Source organism: Calypte anna, chromosome 1 (assembly GCF_003957555.1).
Source record: "Calypte anna isolate BGI_N300 chromosome 1, bCalAnn1_v1.p, whole genome shotgun sequence".
NCBI classification, from domain to species: domain Eukaryota; kingdom Metazoa; phylum Chordata; class Aves; order Apodiformes; family Trochilidae; genus Calypte; species Calypte anna.
Genome location: NC_044244.1, coordinates 14,073,567 through 14,093,529, shown reverse-complemented (window position 1 = coordinate 14,093,529; position 19,963 = coordinate 14,073,567). Strand labels below are relative to the sequence as shown.

The 19,963-nt window shown below is 40.6% G+C and overlaps 1 protein-coding gene across 2 annotated transcripts in view; it reads right to left on the bottom strand.

The window, feature by feature from the left end:
- PIK3CG (phosphatidylinositol-4,5-bisphosphate 3-kinase catalytic subunit gamma) overlaps positions 1-16,492 on the bottom strand; it is a 35,726-nt gene extending 19,234 nt beyond the window's left edge. The window contains exons 1-5 of one of the 2 annotated variants that reach the window (XM_030462475.1): positions 16,309-16,492; positions 11,764-11,824; positions 8,537-10,552; positions 4,151-4,216; positions 3,807-4,032 (exon numbers count right to left, since the gene is read on the bottom strand). In XM_030462475.1, coding sequence (XP_030318335.1) covers positions 3,807-4,032; positions 4,151-4,216; positions 8,537-10,540 — 2,296 coding nt within the window. In that variant the 5' untranslated portion in view covers positions 10,541-10,552; positions 11,764-11,824; positions 16,309-16,492. The remainder of the gene's footprint in view (positions 1-3,806; positions 4,033-4,150; positions 4,217-8,536; positions 10,553-11,763; positions 11,825-16,308) is intronic. The other variant, XM_030462466.1, reaches the window with a different exon arrangement.
- Positions 16,493-19,963: the final 3,471 nt, after the last annotated feature.

Here is a 19,963-nt window from a genome sequence, read left to right as displayed (position 1 = left end):
TTGTGCTATAGCAACAGGCGTTCCTAAAGAGTCATCATAGAATGGTTTGGGTTAGAAGGGATGCTAAAGATCACCTAATTCTAACCCCACAGCATGGGCAGGGACACCCCCCACTAAAACAGGTTGCTCAAAGCCCCATCCAACCTGGTCTTGAACACTTTAAGGGAGGGGACATCCACAACTTCCCTGGGAAACCTCTTCCAGTGTCTCACAGCCCTCACACTGCAGAATTTTTTCCTAATAACTAATCTAAATCCACCATCTTTCAGTTTGAAACCATTTCCCCTTGTCCTATCATTACTTGTCCTTGTAAAAAGTCCCTCCCCAGCTTTCTTGCAGGCCCCTTCAGATACTGGAAGGCTACTTTAACGTTGCCCAGGAGCCTTCTCTTCTCATAGAATCACAAAATGGTAAGAGGTTGGGGGGGACACCTCTGAGGATCATCTAATCCAACCCCCTGCTAGGGCAGGATCCCCTAAAGCTGGTTTGAGAGGAATACATTGAGGCAGGCCGTGAATGTCTCCATGGATGGAGACTCCACAACCTCCCTGGGCAATCTATTCCAGTGTTGTGTTACCCTCAGAGTGAAGAAGTATTTCCTCATATTTAATTTAAATCTCATGTGCCAGTTTGTATCCATTACTCCTTGTTCTGTCACTGGACACCATGAAGAAGAGTCCAGACCCATCCTCCTGACACCCACCCTTTAGATATTTATAAACACTGATAAGATGTCCCCTCAGCTTTCTTTTCTCTAAGCTAAACAACCCAAGCTCTTTTAGCTTGTCCTCACAGGGCAGATACTCCAGTCCCTTAATCATCCTAGTTGCCCTGTGCTACAATCTGTCCAGGAGTTCTTTGTCCTTCTTGAACTGAGGAGCCCAGAACTGCACACAATACCCCAGAGCAGAGTAGAGGGGGAGGATAACCCCCCTCTACCTGTTGGCCATGTTCTTCTTAATGCACCCCAGGATGGCATTGGCCCTCCTGGCTGTCAGGGCACACTGCTGGCTCATGATGAGCCTGTTGTCCATCATGACTCGCAGGTCTTTTTCCCCAGAGCTGCTTCCCAGCAGATTGACCCCTAACCTGTATTGGTGGGGTTGTTCCTCCCCAGATGGAGTACCCTACACTTGCCCTTATTGAACTTCATCTGGTTTCTCCACGCCCAGTTCTCCAACCTGTCTGGGTCACATTGGACAGCAGCACAGCCCTCTGGCATGTCAGACACCCCTCCCAGCTTTGTATTACCAGTGACTTTGCTGATGACACACTCTATCCCCTTGTCCAGGTCATATTCTCCACACAGAACAATCCCACACCCAACTCTCTCAGCCTGCCTTCATGGAAGAGGTGCTCCAGCCCTCTGCTCATCTTTGAGGCTCTCCTCAGGACCTGAGCCAACACCTCCATGTAACCTCTTATGCTGAGGACTCCAGAACTGGACTCAGTACTCATGTGGGGTCTCACCAGAGAAGAGGGGGAGAATCACCTCCCCTGACCATGGCCATGGCCATGCTTCTTTGGATGCCTTCAAGGATACTGTTGGCTTTCTGGGCCGCAAACACACACTGCCAGCTCATGGCCAGAAAAGAAGGTATTGCAGAAGTTGCTATCAAATTAAGAAAGCCAAGCCAAAAGAATTACCTGAAAGCTCACAGAACACAAATGTTACACTTATCCTGAAGGTTTTTAGAAAAGAACTACCTAACTGCACCTGGTGAATAATGTGATATCTCCTCTGATAAAAAACAATAAATCATCAATCTGACAGCAAGATACAGTAGCTAATAAGTAGATACTATAACTAGACATCTGTCAGAATCAAAGCAAAACTAATTAAAAACCCCTAGGTTATAGTAACTTCGGTAAATTACTTTCTGAAGAGTAATTATTGATTTCTGAGATTTCAGTAAGTTTCCTCCTTGTAATATAATGTATTTTGAAAATTGTATGCCAGCCAACTGAAGCCAGTCAGCAGTAGGAATTATATAATTTTAACATGCAAGCAAAGGCACTTGTTAAAACATTTTTGAGTTGATCTGGCTTAAGAACAAAGTGCTATGCATTTTAAAAGAAGAAACAGCTCCACAGACACATTCTTGGGAGACAAATAATTTGAGAGTGGTGATGAAAGGAGGTAATCCTGTGTAAGATGTAATACTATCATTTTAAGAATATATTTATTATTATTCCCGATGTTCAAATATAAGCAAAGAGATTACATGAAAAGTGAAAGAAGCAGTTAAGACAGTATGATTGCTACTGGATTAATATGGACCTAAGAAGAAAAAATTTTTTCTTTAAAAAAATCCACAAATATTGGAATAAAAGTATATAGAAGAATTAGATGAAGCTGCATGACAGAATGAAATGAAGCAGACTGAAAGATTAAGATTGAAAATATAAACCACTATACACACTAGAAATAATGGGGGGGAAAAAAGCAATAAATGAAAGATTAAATTTTAGGATGTACATCTTTAAAACTGGAAAGAATATAGTGTGCCTGTAGGCATATATTATCTGAGAATAAATTAAATTAGATATAGCATTAGTAGGACACTCCACAGTTACAGAAAGCAGTGAAAATGTCAATTATATAAGTTATCTTTCAATGTTCTGCTGTATGCTACATACAAAGATTCTTTAACTTCAAAATCTGGTGGGTGTTAATGTGCTTGCTTTCTATAGAAACTCGCCTTCTTTGCCTGCATATCCTTCAAAGACAATGCATTATGGAAACCCCTAGTGTTAGAGACATGAACATATGCAAGGCTGTAAAGTTTCTTTCCAAAATATGTGATTCTGATCCAAAAAAAATTTTGGAAAGTTGTTCAGAAAGAGTATTTTATATGGGGGTTATATTATACATGTCACATGGTAACACAACTCATACTATATTTTGATGAATAAACATGCATTCCCTTCAAATCAAAGTTTCCTTTTGAACCACCACAGCCATTTCTGCATAACCAGAGTGGAACAGCTTTCTGAATCAAGGACCTCCTGGCCCAGAACATATCAGGCTGAACATGCAGGAAGAGTTGGTCTCTACAGATTTTAGAGTTTGGATATTGTCATATCTTCTCACATTACTCCAAACATTGAGCAACTAACAGGAATGATGACAAGCTTTTAAGGAAGTTGGGGGTGGGGAGAAAAAAAAAGGCAGGCAAAACCCAGAGGTAAACAGGCATTGCATAACCCTAGTGTGGCTTCTAAAGGAGTGCTTACAGGAACTAGCACTAACAATACCACATCTGTGTCTCACAGGACTCCTATTCAGAATACTGCAAAGCCCCAGAGATGTGCCCTGTACATTCACTGCTGATCCACTGCGACTTCTGTAGCTTTAGCAGAGGCTGCACTGGACTCCTCCCTGGTCCTCTTGCCAGGAGTCTTTTAGTGACTGCTAAGCCTAAGGCTGTGTTTCTTGGCAAGTTGATATTTGTTTCCTAGGTTGTTTCTTACTCCTTGCATTCAGCTAAGGGTTATGTACAAGAATTTAGCTGTTTCCCAGTTGCATGGCACAAGGTTCAAGAAGGTAAGTCAAAGCACAGGAACGTACTGGGTGCTGGTAACAGTGACATTCTTCTCCCTTTGGGGTGGAACAACCAAACAGATGTAGTATTGGTTCAATTACTATTAGCTCACCATAATATTTTAAAAGAAGTAATAATGATGCCCTTTCACAGTAATTTATCCATGAATTTTCAAAATAAGCAGTATCATTTGCTGCCTAGGTTTTCATACTCAAAGAGAAAAACCAGTATTATTACAAAGAAATGTCTGTTAGGAAATACCTTGAGAAGTGACATCATACTTTTCTGCAGAAGCTGATTTTATCTCCATTGTGACTTTATGCAGTAATTCAATCACTTGAACCTGCTTCATGAAATCATGCAGCATTGCTTTTCCACAGCCCCTGAGATAGGCTTCTAGGATGACTGCAAACCTCTGCTGGTAATGCATGGACTGGGCAATCTCACTTCTTAAGAACCAAAACAAGAAGTGACCAATTCTTTTGTTCTAGAAGTGAAAAAAAGACAACAACAAAAAACCTAGAATCAGCATGGATTTCCTGACAACGGGCTTTTTATAATACCAGTAACTTTAGCCTAAGTTGGCTGTATTTTTAGATACTTACCCTCAAACCCCTTTTCAGCAGAAATCTGGCTAATGCGCTATCATGGTATGGCTCAAATTTTACAGCCTGTGGAATACATAGAAGATATACTTTTAACACATTTAAGATCCTCTTGCACTTATAAAATCAGTAAAGTACCTAGAGAACACAGTGCTGGAAGAGAAGAAAATATATAGCAAAATGGGTTGTTTGTGTAAACAAAGTCGAAAAAAAGCAAAACAAGGCTTTTCTGTGTTTGATTCAAGAAATACTTTTTATCTGCAACAGGTTTTCTTCAGGTGTATTATTAATGTGACAAATAATGCAATGCTGGCATAGCTAACCAGAGACATCTAAGCTCGTGAAGGCAGCTGAGCAAAGCAACATCATTCTCCAGCTGTAGCAAAAAAAGAGCAAAATAAAAAAACTGTCTGCAGTCAGATTTTGACTCAAAGAAGGCTTGAAAAAAATTGCTGCTAAATGAAATCGTATATTTTTAATCATTCCTTAATAAAAATTTTCACTAATAAAGCACTGTTTTTGACGACATCTTCTACTCTGTGGCTGGGGAGCCAGGGTTCACTGCTGGGTTCCCTAGCAAGCACAGGATACAGAAGCAGCTTTTCAAAGCACCTTACCTCAGACATTCTGGCCCTTAGCCCCTAAATGAACCTCTAAATAGAATAGAAAGTCTGATGCACATCCTATATTAATGGAGAACTAAGAGGAAGACTTCACCAGACTTAAGACTTCAACTGACTTTTTATTTTTTTAATGACTTTGTGAACATTGATGTATTTTTTCTCCTCGAACAACCACTCCCCTCCACTCAAGCCCAGAGATATTTCCAAGTTCTTGCCAAATAAGGGTAGAAACAAAAAATCAACAATTTTTTTGCAGTGTCAGCATTGGGTTGGGGTTTTTTTGTTTGTTTGATTTTGTGGGATATTTTTGCTGTTATTCTCCTCCTCATCCCAATTTCTAAGTCAATTCATGTACCCGAAAACTATCACACTTCCAGGTACTGAACTGTGCTGGGGAACTTGTCCACTTGAAATGTTTTTTCCAGCAGCCTCTTTGCCATTGCTATAAGGACTCAGGCTTATAGGAGGTTTGTGTTAAGATTAATGGAGAAAAAAAGATATGCATGTATATTCCATGGCAAGAAAGAAGAAATAAGAGGCAAAGAATCTCTGGAATAGAGTCACAAAATCCCTGTCGTGGATTGAGGGGGTTGGTGAATGGCTTCAGGTTCTGGAAACAGGGATCCAGGAAGCAGGACACAGGGAGATTAAGGGAAAACAAAAGGATGTGCTGAGAGCCGGGTACTTGTAGTACTTCAGCAGCAACAAAGTATGCAAACCTCCAGCCATAGTTACTCAACAGAATATAATGGCTTTATGGCTCTTTCAAGATCATTGTGGTCTACAGCTTTCAAAGAAGCAACCAAGCTGTCAGCAGAGGTCTCCTAAACTAATCAAAGAACTCGCAGGGTTTTACAAACCCTTTAAAGTACTGCAGAACACGGATGTATTTTTATATTAAAATATCGACGTTGTTTCTGGAACACAAATTGTCCTGCGAGTTTATTCAACAGGAAAAAAACAACAAAACAAACAAAAAAAACCACAAACAAAAAATCCCAACCAAACAAAAAAGCCAAAACCAAACCAAAAGTGAGCTTTTCTCAGTCAACCCTCTAGAAATGAACCAACTTACAAAAATGCTACACAGACTTGCTCTTTCCACCTTCTGGATGAGACAGACAATGAAGCCAAGCACCAGACTTCCCTTCTACATTATCATAATTATGCTGAAACTACTGACTGTCTCTGCAATATTTTTTTGTTTCCCCAAGCAACACCATCTAATTTAGGAAAGATTATGAGAACTCACAAGCATAAACTGATTTTTAAAAGTATAGATCTTTTTACTTTATGTGTGAGATTATGAAGTATGAAGGTCTTAAAATAAAAAATAATTAAAAATTAATTTTCACTGCAGCAAGGCACTCAAAAGCATAAATTCAAATGGATTTAGTTACAGTTCCAAGAAAGCCTATTAAAAATCTCACTCTGGTATATACTTTGCTGAATGTGCTCAGTTTATATCCCTGAGAAACAATTTAAGAATGAAATATAGCCAAAGGGCCATTGCTTCAAAACCAAACCTACTTACATTAAGGTTGCAAATGTATTTTTACATAAAAGATTAGAAAAAATTTATTAGGAACATCCTTCTTAGGCACACGTTTCAAAATAATTATTTTTAAAAGTCAAAAATAGTTTTCTTTTTACTTTGTAAAGTCAGATATCAAATTTGGATAACAACAATAAAAGCCAGACATTAAAAAACCTGTGCTGGCTTTCTATCAGGTCCCTGAACATACCTTTGCTTTGTCAGTTCAGCTGGAGAAGAGCTTTACTCATTGCCATTTACAGGCAGTACAGTCACTGGTGTTCGTTTCACACTGGAGAACAACAGACCCTTATAGGAAGCTCAAGGGTTTGTTTATGACATGTCTGCTTCTATTTGGGATACAGCTGGGGCAAAAGGAAATGTTTGATTGATGTCCAACTCTACTGGGATGTAAAAAGGGACTACTCTGTGCAGAGTGAAATAAGCCATAAAGCTTTTCATGAAGGCATCCACGTGAGAAGCAATGACTGTTTGCAGAAGAGACATCTTGGATGTGCTCATTAGAGCAGAGGTATGGCTGAAACCCATTCTCTGGAAAAACTTTCAAATACACTGTGTACCAACACAAAGGGAGTAAAGACAAGGAAGAATCAGAGAGGTAAAAGTTGGAATTCAGCATTTTTTTCCATTTAGGGGGATGGCAGTCTTTTAATTTCTTACTACATTTCTTATTAAAATGAAACAGGAAAGATAAGCTACTATGACTTGATGCTAGAGTAATTTAATTTACTCTTAGAGAGATTTATTCTGTTTAAAGCTCTCTAAATAAGTACTTCCTGAAGACAACTAATTTAAAAAATAAATGGAAAATCCCCAGTATTTCTCCCATTCTCTCAGGCACCTTGGTATCAACTAATCACCATCCCAAACACCTAATTTGGATACAAAAGTGAATAAAATTGCTGAGACACATGTAGACAGCAAAAGCTCACAAGCCAAGCATATATATATAGCAGCAGCTATGTGGGAGGCCCAATGAGGTAACTGTAGTGCCTCCTTTGGCTAATTCAAAAGTGCATAAATTCTCCCTGGGGAGCCTAATCTTCAGACAAGCAAAGACAAGGCCAAAAAGGATTTGGTTAAAGCACTACTGATGTGCAGCAAAATCTGAAATACTAACTTCATTTTTCCTGGGAACCCCGGCTCTCTCTGAACTTGCAGAAATTAAAAGCTCTATCCCACAGCTTCCCTAGCTGCAGCAGTTCCCCCTTTTTTTTTTTTTTTTTTTTTAAATTTTGAATGCCAGTTTTGTCCTCTGATTCTCTGAAAAAAATATCTACTACTCTGTGGGGTAAGAGCCCTTCCTCATGAACCAGAGCTCTGTCAGGTGTGGGAAGCCTGCAGAGCCACCTCGCTGCAGAGACGCATTAGCAGGAGGAGCAGCAGGGTTACACCTTTCAGCAGCCATCAGATGCAACTGCTGCTGACACACTGCCCAGCTCCAGCACTGCACTGTCAAAAAGCAACAAACCAATTTCCTTGTGCAATTGATAGAAACTTTCCTGATGTTCCTGTGATCTCATAGATCCACACACAAAGTGCTTCAAATCGATGCAGTGGTGACTCATTGCCATTAAAACCCCAAATTTTCACCCAACTTCCCAAATGAATTAATGTTATTACGGAGTCCTAGCAAGCCCTAATTTACTTTTTACATTTTTTTGAAGTTTCTAGATAAATCTGTTACCCTTACCAGTACAAAACTGAACTTTTTGCGAGGACACAGTTGCAATGTGCTCTTGACCTAAAACCCAGGCACGGATTTTTCTTCAGACCTTGAGCATGTCTCAACACCTGCCTTAACTTTCTTTCTTGCAACACTCTTTCTAAACTGTTGATAAAGCTGGTCAACAATTCTTCAGTGCTGTGACTCAGATCTGATACAAAAAAGTATTGGAGACTGCACAGTGGATTTGCTTCCACTACAGCTGTGCTAGTGTTGACAGGATCCAGAAAAAATATACTACTGTAAAGGTAGAGCATACATTGTAAGACACAGTGCAATAGTAACAAAAAAATAATAAACAGGCAAAAGATGAAATGCAAAAAGCATGTTTTTGGTTACTCTGATTACTACCACTGCTTTTACTGAAACCTGATGACTTCATAACCAGAGATTACAACCTAGACCTTACTATGATGGGAATAATGATGGGGTGATGCAAATATTCCTAGAAGGCAGAGTTCAAGAATGCAAATATACCTTACCTGCACAAGCTGTAAAAGATAATGAAGAACATCATCATCCTCTAAACTTTCTAGTTTTTGCACTGCCATTGCTCGAACATTTTCATCTGAAAAGTTACAGTCCAAAAGTTGCATCGTGAGTCCAACATCTAAAGTGCTTTGATCCCAAGCCTCCTTTTTAGCTAGCAACTGGTATGTTTTGGCCACTATTTCTTGTTGTCCCCATTTCACAGAGCTAAGCAGCTTAGGATATGCCTTGGGGTGCTTTATACTTTCATATCTAAAGTGCCACAACAGTTCTTTGTCCTCAGGAGAAAGTGGATTAAGTGGGTCAGTTGCTATGATTTCTTCAAGTTGCTTGCGAAGCTGGTTGGGCATTTCAGCTCGTGTCCTGTCCCCTTGGGGGTCTGATGTTATCCTGTGCTTGGGCAAGGCAATTGGGTGACAGTATTTGTCCAGAACAATTGAGATAGCCATTGAGTTTTCTTTATCCGGGTTAGTTGCTGAAGTGAGTTTGTCTGCATTGATACTTCCCTGTTCTTCCCCCTTGCCTGGAATTTTCCACATGTGGAGCACATACTCCCCACTTCGTAGCAAGAAACGGTGATCTATCAACAAAAGATTTACATAATAGAGAAGCTGAGTTTTGCATTTTGAGTCAGAGTTGGCGGAGTCATGTGACTGAAGATTTGTCTTTGTGGACAATCCCTGGGCTTTTCCACAGTATATCTGAAGATTCAGGAGTGCTCCTTTAGGCAAATCCTTGATTTTGATATCAAACTCCAACCAAATATTCCACAGAACCTCCTCAGTGAAAGGCTTTGAAGAAGTCCTTCTCTGTGAAAGGAGCTGCTGCCCATGTTGAATGTTAACTTCCACAAACACAGTAAGATCAGTATTTCGTGGTAAAACTGGGATATCAATGCCTATTATTTTCACTCTAAATTTTCTATTACAATCCCACAAAGAGATAGTGAAGACTCTGTCATGATCTTTTCCATCTATGGTCAATTGTTCATGATACCCTGTAACTCCTGTACAGTCATCCACCAAAGGCCACTCTTCCTTCTGAACCTCATCTTCATTTGGGTCAGGGGGATTGTCTAAGACTAGGTGGATTTCTTCCCCATTCTTAAGGCACTGTCTTATCCAGTGAAAATCTTTGATTGGTGTCTCTCCAGTAATGTACTCATCTCTGCCACAAATCCTGAGAACAAAATCCAGTTCGCTGTGATCTTCAGGAATATCCATCAAAGACTTTTTTTTGGCCATCTTTGTGAAAAAGCTGTGCAGAATCATATCTGGAGTGTCATCTATTGACACTTTAATTTTTTGGCTAGTTGTTCCTCTGTGTATGATTATGAAAATGTTATTATTAGTTATCTTTTTCAATAAATATTCTGGGAGTGGCTTAGATGTAGTCCATGGGTGCATTGCATACAGTTTAGGATCTCTACAGGCTACCTCTATCATTCGTGGAGTGACTAATCTGCGACGGGTAAATTCCAGTTCATCATCGTGCACGTTGCTTACATCAGTGACATCATAACCAATTAAATCGTTCAGTTGCCTCTGAAATTCCTGAACTTCTTCTGATGGTTTTTGTTTCTGGACAACATAGATCTTGCCTACCTTTTTCTGTAATACTTTCCAGTAGAGTATGCAGTCCAAAGTCTGTATTACTTGATGCTTATCATAAATTTCATACCACTGCCCTTTCTTCTGATACTGCAGAATAAACTGATCTGGGGTGAATGTGTGGTAGAAGTCTGTGGTTTGACTCATCTCTACTGCACGCAACCAAATCTGTGCTTTCATTTGCTCAACAGTGCAGTTGCCAGCTATTTCGAGTAACATAGATTCTGGTACTTTAGTATGTTTATTGCTTGTAGGTAAAATGAACTCAATGGATATCAGTTCCATTGATGACAAATTACTTGATGTACAATGAGGTTTCATTCTTCTTCTCCTTCGTTTGTTTTCTTCTCTCATAACAACGGGTTGTTCATAATCCCCCAACTCCATGCCAGAAGGAATCTAGCAAAACACACAGACACTTGATTACTTTCTCATTTGCATTTTTCTTTAATCTTCTTTTTCACGCTTCTTAATTAAAATCACAGGTCAGTCAGAATCCTGCCACATATATGCTTTTCTACTTTCTCTTCCCCTTAATTTCTGGTCATAAATACGTGATTCACATAAACCACCTCAGACATAATCAATTTGATACCAAATATATATAAAACAAAACAAAACCCACAGCCCTCCAAAGACTAAATAATGAAAGCAGAACTTTTAAACAGCCTTCCCAGATCTCACTGAGGATAAGCAACCTGACTACATAATTCCTCCATACCGATTTGTTACTGCTTCTGTCAAGCACTGATTCCTCTACTGCCTCATCTGTTTTGATGCTGCTGAAATTAACACAGGTAGATTTCCATAGAAATCAAAACACACAGTACTGTGCATGAGCCAACTGAGTTCCAGGAATGACAGAAAGTAAAAAAACAAGTAATTTATTTACAGACTGGCCAGAGGTGAGTCTATTCCCATTCTCCTCTACCTGTCACTTCAGTGATGAGGAGTAAGGACTTAAAACATGAAAAGCCTGTAGAATTAAAGTCGGGAACTACTTCAACGTACATCTAAATTAAGCCTAGTATATCCTCATCTCAACTTCTTTTAAATAAATTAATTCACCAGACTGAGAACATCCACCCATTTTAAAAGCACACACTCCCAGTACAAACTATTACTTGGTTACAGAAGAGAGATCAAGCTCATGCTGATTGATTACCCTGTACACCAAATCACACCTAAAACACCTGTAAAGCAACTTCGAAATCGAGTAGCCTACCTTATCAGCTTTCAGTAAACAAAAAAATATTGTTATTCACACACAGTTTATCTCCATTGAGCAATATTAAAGTCGAAGTAGTTCATAGAGAGCTTAGAAGAGGAAGGCAGCACTTACTGAGCCCGCTCTCACAATCTAAGTTACAGCAACATACTAAACTTCTTTTCCAGAAGGTTTTTGCACATAAAATCTTTCTCTAACAGCTGGAAAAACTAAAACCAATGTATTAATGCCTTAGCAGATAACAAAAAAATAAGAAAAAAAAATATAAAAAGTTGAACTGAAACAACACAGCATACTAACTTAACTTCTTTTTTCAAGTTCCGGAAAGTGAGGACTGTAGACACATCACCCCTACAAGTGACAAAGCACACAGAAATATTACCTGCTTATAAAATAATGGCTGAATTGTTGAAGACGATTCATTTGTGTAATTTCTGAAGTTCCTATTTTTTTTAAAGGAAGATCATTCACACAAAAAATTTCTTTGTTTAAGCTGTTCTGCTTTTCTTGATCATATCCAGATGCAAAGGAAGTGCTGCACGTACCAGGAAGGAAGTTGTAACCAAGTTGATTATACATATGATTGCTCATTTTAAAAAAAGTCAGAGTGCCTTTCCTGTTTCAACAGTAAAAATACAGTAACAGTAGACCAATTTAATTTTAACACATATGCATAGGGGACATCCTTAAAACCTTTTAAAAATAGCTAAGAATAACTCAGACAATAAATCTAATTAATCCAAATAAAACATTTTAAAATAAAAATATTTTGGAGATCCCAATTACTTTATATAAGGCTTAAATAAAAATCCTGAATAAAGACAACTAAATCTCCAATGTTTCCTTATTTTTATTTTCATGGTGACAGCCCTTTGAAGACTCCCACCTTCAATATATTAGAGTTTTTTAAGCCAGTGTCTGTACAGACAGCACATGGAGCTAGTATCTCCCTAAGATCTTGCACAGTATAATCAGCAATAGAACTACTAGGCAATCTTCTTCCTAGTAATTTTAATCCATCCATTTATGATTCCCAACCCACAGTGAAATCCACTAAAAATTATGACTTGGGAAGAATTTAAACCGACTTTCAACCCCAATTCTTCTGGTTAACTACAACTTGGAGAGCTGCTCTTTTACTAAACAAAAATCCCCACTGGAAAAATTTTGGGAAATTACATACAAATTAGAAACAAAAGAGAAAACCCTCTAAATTTACCTTTTTCCCTTATGACTTCTCCTGTGAAATACTGACCACTGTGAAGAGCAATAAGCAGAACACATCCTACAGCACATCCTACCCCACAAAAATGATGACCCTTGAGAAGGACAAAAAAATATGGAACAACTAAAAGCTCTTTCAGACACATTGAAGTGGTCATGTCTTGTGTGTTGTGTGTTTTTTTATTTAAACTTATGCATGCTTCCTATCTTGTAAGCCACCTTTCTTATTAAAGAGGGAAAAAAAAAAAAAGAAAAAGCTTCACCTGTATTGTCAAAAAAACCCTGATAGTCTCTTATCTGCCTGCAATGTGCCACTGTAGACACAGCTCTTCTTTCTCAGAGCATCATTTTGCTTGGCAGCTAAGACTGATTCCTTTCCAGAGCTAATCTTTCTTGGGAATTGCATTAGGGGAAAACACACTCTATCCTAGCTAACTCTACCATTTTGTCAGCATCTGAAATCTCTCAAGGACATGGCAAAGTTGCCCTGAACATCTTGTCACTGCCATGAAATCCACCAGTCTTGGTCAAGAGATGTCCAACAGTCACATGCAGCCTGTCAGTACAGTCTCTCTCTGGCGTATCAGCACTACACAGCACCTTCCTCTCTGGTCCTCCTCTTGTCTGGAGAAAGCACTTGATTGCTGGAAGACTTGTGCATCTGTGATCTCAACAGCAGTGCCCAGGATGATGGAAAAAAGGAAGTAGCTAGTTTCTCCCTTAATATGGAAAAGGAGCTGGAGGTGTAGGAAAGAAAAGCAGCAATGCTGAATGGGAAAACGTGTTTTCAAAATCTATATTTTTAATTCTCTTACTGCCTTTTGAAGTATAATTTCTAAAACGTGTAATATAGTCACATATTTTTCTTCATTTATTCATAAGCAACAAGTAAGATTCTTTTCATGCCAACAGGCTACACAGACTTTTTGCAAAAATCACTTGCTCTAAAGGTGTTGTGCTAACCCAGTTAAGTAAACCTGGACTCACTTTAGTTTTGTTGGGTTTTGCCAGACCTAAGAAAGCATTCTGGTTTAAAATGTCCTCATCTTACAGCCTCATGCTATGCACTTAAAGATTAATTTTTCAAACACATATGCACACAAATACTCCATCTCCTGCTAAGCCATTCTAGGACTACTCTCTTGATCAACGCCAACAAGACAATCAAAGGCAGTATCTCTGCCTCATGCAGCAAAGAACCACCTTGTACACTGCTTAACATGTTCAGCTGTTTTACACACTCATTCATTTAACAAGACAGAGCAATATTATGAAAGGTTCAGATATTCCCCCACAAACTGCATTAGATATAATATAAAATATATGACAGTTGTGTAACTGCCCATACAAGACTGTCTCTTTTCCTACATTTATTTTGTCTGTGACCTGTTATATCTACAGACATAAATGTGTCCTCAGGGTGACACCAAGTTGTATCTATTTTTTGATAATCCATATGTAGGCACAGCAAAACCATATTTCTTCATGCATATTCATCAGAAATCTTTGACATTTATAACAGAAAATATTTTAAAATAACTTCCTAAAATTTCTTGTGCCTGAGCATTACTTAAGTATTGGCATTTCTATGTGCCTACAGCAATACCACCACAAAAACCAACCAAACAAAGAGAAAACAAACAAACAAACAAAAAACCCAAACCTAAAACACTCTTTTTTATTTCTAACTCTAATAAGCTTCATGAACCCCAGATTCCCCTGTGAACTGTCCATGAATCCTGATCTGGTGCAATGGAGGAGGTGGACCTGTAAAAGGTACTGAAGACAAGCAAATAGGCTTGCCTTTGACTCTACTGGTGTTTCTACCTCATCACTCAGGTAAACAAACTGATCATAAAAAGAACAACAGAAAAAATTATTTAATTTTCAGCTGGATTTGTCCCTTTGATCTGACTCATCCCTTGCAGGAGTTTAGGGCAGGGGAAGGAAGGGAAGAGAAGGGAAAGGAATCGAGACAGCACAGCTTAGGCAACTGAGACTGAAACATAATTAACAGTAGATAAATTAATGAGTAGATCCACTATGTGAAAACCTTATTTAAAATTACTCTTCTCACTTTAGTGTGTACTCCTTCTAGACAAGAAGGGCAAGAAACAGGCATCCTCTATCTGAGTACCTAGCACACACATTATGCAAATATAATGATGCACTTACATTCACAGTTTCAGATGAAGTAAAATTCAAAAATAAAATAAAAAAAAAAAAAAAAAAAAAAAGGCAAAACTATGATGACATGACCCAGCACTGTCCAAGTAGCATACCACATCTACTCACCAGCATTATCCTGTAGCAGGAGACCACTTTGCAATTGCTGGATAAGAGTACAATAGATCTTCGCTACATCCAGTGCTGAACTACGCAGGCACAGTGCAGCACTAACATGTTAGGTATGAACACAACAACAAGAACCACTTTGCTCATTTCATTCATGAAATCTTCTAGCAGGTACTAGCTCTCACGGGAACTAATTCAGTGCAGGGAAACTTCACAGACAATGCAGTTACATTCTTCACCCAGAAGTGTAACAGCCAGCAGACACAGCTCAGTACCTTGGTCAGAAGGCTGGCTGCTATTATGGCTGTAATATTTTCAGGACCCCCTTGTCTTCACTACCTTTGTACATTTTGGTTCCTACACAAATTATTGATTTGGGAGTGCTTTCAGAAGATACAGTAACTTTTAGCTGGTTCCAAAAATTTAGGTAAGAATGTTGGCAAAGTCCTAGTTAACCAGTTATACAAGTGATGGATTGATGCACCTTCAAACCAACATTTCATGAAGTTTGGAAACACGGAGATGACAGCAATGGCTCCTACAGGGACACACTCGCGATTTGGATCCTGCCTGTGCTTTCCACTTCTGACCAGTTCTCAAATCCTGGTTGTTACTGGTGTGATCTGATCTACACTGACAACCAGCTCTTGAATGCCCTCAGCTGCTATTTCAGATAATTCACGGTGTGGGAAGGTTTTATGGTCTACACATACCGGATAGACTCCAGTGGTTATTATTTGTTGGCTGAGGAAATACAGTTATTTATTGTTTAAAAGCTGTGTCATACCAGAATTGACTCATAGATCTTAAGAGCAGAGACCTGCTACCACTGCTTAGAGCTCTCTCACTGCATTATTTCAGTCAACATCCCAACAGTTTCCTCATCAGGTTTTGCATCAGACCTGCAGCTCGTTCGGGCAAGGCTGTGAGCCGGGGCTGCCAGAAGCGAAGAGGCACTCGGGGACTCAGCAGTGCCGGCCCCGCCAGTCACACACGTCCTGCTCAGGGGGCTCAGAGCGAAGCTCTCGACGGCGGCGGGGAGCAGCGGGCCGGGGCCGCCTCACTCCCCCAGCCCACCGGACGGGCCCTGAAGCTGCGCCCTCCCTGCCCGCCCGGCGCCCCGAGATGGCGGCCGGGGCCGGGGCCTCACCGCTCCGCAGCGCCCGCGGGACCAGCAGCGGAGTGGCTGCCGCATGAGGGTAAACCCGGCCGCGCCCATGCTGGCGGAGCAGCAGCCGGGTCAGCGGCCACCCTGCCGCCGTGTTGCCCGCCCGCCGGCTCTGCCACCGCAGCCGCGGGGAGTCGGGCCGCACCGCCCAGCCCTGCCTCCCGGCCGCCACCTGTGAGCCCGGGCCTCGGGCAGGGTCAGCCGGCTTCCTCTGCCGGTCCCTGAGACGGAGCTACTCACCGCAGCGGCGCGGCCGCGGCCCCGACTCCGGACAGGTGTTTTCCTCAGCAGGAAGCGGAGCGGGCCAGGGGCCGGAGGGGAGGCTCCATGGCCGGCGGTAGGCAGCTCCGGAGCCGCCGCCAATCACACGCCGGGCAAAGAGGGAACCGGCTGTGGGGCCTCCCCGCCCCGCTCGGCCCCGCCGCGGCCCCGGGGCGCATAGCCCTGGACACAGCTCTTGCGCTCAGCCCTCGCCGCGTCCCGCCGAGCCGGGCGCCGGCGCCGGGGCCCTTCTCCCGGGCGAGGTGGAGACCCGAGGGGTCGGCGTTGGGCTGAGCCGGGCAGCTCCGCGGGTCTGCGGAGCGCAGTGCCCGGCCTTGCCGCCTGGAGGCAGGGTGCGGCTCTGCCGCCGTCCGAGACCAGGCACGACCACATCTGTCGGGGTGGGCACATATCCACTGTTAGGGTAAAGCACCGCAGCCTTAGTGGGGTTTAATTGGCAGCACAAGATACGCAGGACCTGTCCTGATGTCAGCACAGCAAGCAGAACCTCTGCAACTATCTTCAAGAGGTGCTCATCACCCAAACTGCCCCAAACGCAGGCGAGCCTCTTGGCAAGGTGCTGCTGGGCAGACACCGCCTTAGCGGGGCAGGCAGCCAGAGCCAGGCTGCCCGGGTGCTGATCAGTTGTCCAGCCTCCCACACAATGACAAGGAAAAAATTTGGCTAAGCTGTCCTCAAAAAACCCTGGAGGTGGCAATCTGCTGTAGTACACAGTGACCTTCTTCTCTGGAAGGATTTTTATACTTCCTGATTAAATGTCTACTCCTGCGGATTAAGCCTCCTACTTGCATATTCCTCTTTTTGCATCCACTTTTTGTTCATATTCTTGTTTTCCTTCTGTTTTCCTATCTCCAGACTGGGCAATCTGGGCTCTCTCCTTTTTGGTCATGTTCCTTAGACCTCCTGCAATTCCAGAGCTCGCCTTGGGGTTCTTGCCAAATGGGCCACAGTGTTTTTGGAAGGCACTGCATAAAACTGGACATGGTAGTACTCCAGCGAAGGCCTTGCCAAGGCCGCCCACAGCAGGAGGATTAATTCATCGGCCTGAGGGTGCCAGGACTCCACATGCAACTCAGGCATAACCATTCACATCCAGTTCAAACAAACAACTCCCCTTTACCACTCTTTCCCCACCCTGGCTGCTGGCTGTTTGGCTCTGAGTGGAGCTGAGTGTATCTCTGGTTCTCTCTTTTTGGAATAAACAGCAAAACTCTTTCATGATCATGCTGAGACCTTTTTTGACCCTGATCTTGCAATGAAATTCACAGGTCTGGCATGAAGCCCACAAACTTGCCTGAAAGCCACGCTAACATAAGGTTACACCTTCAGGGACTACTTTACAAGACCAGAGGTTGCCCCAAATTAAAAAATAATTTGATTTTTCTAAGTACACATTATTAACTTCCATTGAAATAAAATACCAGAAGGAAATAACTAGTATGTTGCACACAGAGATGCTGTTATAACAAGTTGGGTAACTGTCTTTATAGCAGTAGGGTTCTTTTGACTTAAAAAATTGTTTGCATGACTGTGGGAGATTGGGCTTTGCCACTACAAGGCCTGGGTTTCACTAATGCTAAGTAAACTTAGCCAAAGTTGCAAGGACTCGCGTCAGCACTGACCTTGACAGAATGTATCCACCTTGAGCTATCTGGAAAGCCCCGGAATGAAGAAAAACAGAGAAGAGCATTGTGATCACTGAAGCAAGATGTGCTGAGAATAGAACAAGAAAACTGCAAGAGGTAGAGAATGTTTAACATGTAACCAGTAGTGAATTAAGCTTTTGTAACCATTTATCAATGATGTAATGTCATAGTTTAGTGTAAAAGGTATAAATACGCTTGATGCTCTAAATAAAATTGGATTCTGACTGATCACATTGGTCGTGTGTCAGCTCCCTCTTGCGACACATGACAACATAAAGAATCATAATACCATCAGAAAGTAATTGTGAAACTATTATATATATATGTATAAACATGTATAACCATCCCAAATGTATATATGTTACACTGAACTGTGGTATAGCAAATCATAACTCAGTACTGGCCTCAGGCTCCCCTTTTTACAAAGATGTAAGCAAAGTACAAATGTTCAACTTTCACATGATGCGTGTGCAGCACGGGGGCAAGACAGTGAAGACTCTTGCACTTCTTTTCTGTTTTTTCCTGATGTAATGTGTAATATTGGTCAAGAAGGCTTTGCATAGCATGTGTATTACTGAATGCTTTAAAATAGATTAAAAAAACCTTATCCAAATAGGAAGCCTTTTTTGTTGTTGGCTGGGTCCCCAGATGGATCACTCCAGGAACACACGTGTAGCCAGTTTGGCAGCTAATCTTGTTAAAATCCATGGACTTTTTTGGGGCATGTGTAAACATACAGAGATTTGAGCAGCTGAATTAAAAAAAAAAAAAAAAGATTGTCATTTGTCAAAAGACAGTTATAGAGAGAATAATTTACAGATGGAGCAAATCACATGTTTCATATTGACTTCAGACAGAATTGTATAATAGCTGTAAGTGAGCATAATGCTATTTGTAATGAAAGAATAAATTATTTTATGTATTCTATTTGAGACAAGCAGGTAAACTGAAAATCTTTGTTACATCAGGATTTAGTAAGTTAATAAAATATTAAACTTTTGCAGTTAATCTTCAGCTCCTCTATATACAGCAAAATTTACAGCACAATTTTCTTTATTGCCTTTTGTGGCAAATTCAGTAATACAAATTTTCCTCTTGTCAAGGATGCTTTCATTATACATTGTATATTCTTTGGAAATGCACATTTTAACATTATATTATTCCTGTTGATTTCAAAATGTGACCTAAACTCCTTCCCATAAATTATTTGTTGGTCTTTTTAAAAATTATTTTTTAGTCAAGAACAGCATGTACAATAAGACTAAATGTACATTTTCTCATACTAAAAGTAGAACCTTAAGACAAGATACCATAGCTTAAAGAAGGTGAAGAACACAGTTTGATATTTAAATAAAGCTGATTTAATAAAAATTATCCATGCAGAAAAGCAATCACTTTACTAATATGATATTGTGGGGTGCAGTCAAAATTCAGTTCCTTCCTTTATCTTTCAGGTGTAATTAAAAAAAAGTTACAAGGAATTGCTGTCATGATCTTAAATGGGAGTTTTGGAGGTTGAAAAATATAACATGGTATCTTTTTTTGACCTCTGCACAAATATCAGTTTTTATGTTGTTTCATGGAGAACTGCAATGAAAAAGTAACAGCCACATTAAGTACTCAGCAACAAATTTATATACTGACATATGTAGAAACTGCATGTAAAAGTCCTGTTGTCACAGACAGACTGGGTTCATTGCAACTTAGGAATTTGGGTTGGCAATTAAATGTAAAGGCTCTGTAGGTCTTGTACCAACAAAGCCAGAGCCTGCTTGCCTTATCCCAGCAACAGATACATTCAGTCTTGTAACTGCTTCCTTATGTATGGAAAATGGAAAAAAACCATTGTGGGATACATTATGCTTCCTGATGGAATGGTAGCTAGCTTTCTTCTTCCTTTCAGAAGTTATAAGGCACAATTTTTTAATTGAGTTGTAAGGACTTCATGTGCTTACAACTTATCCAGT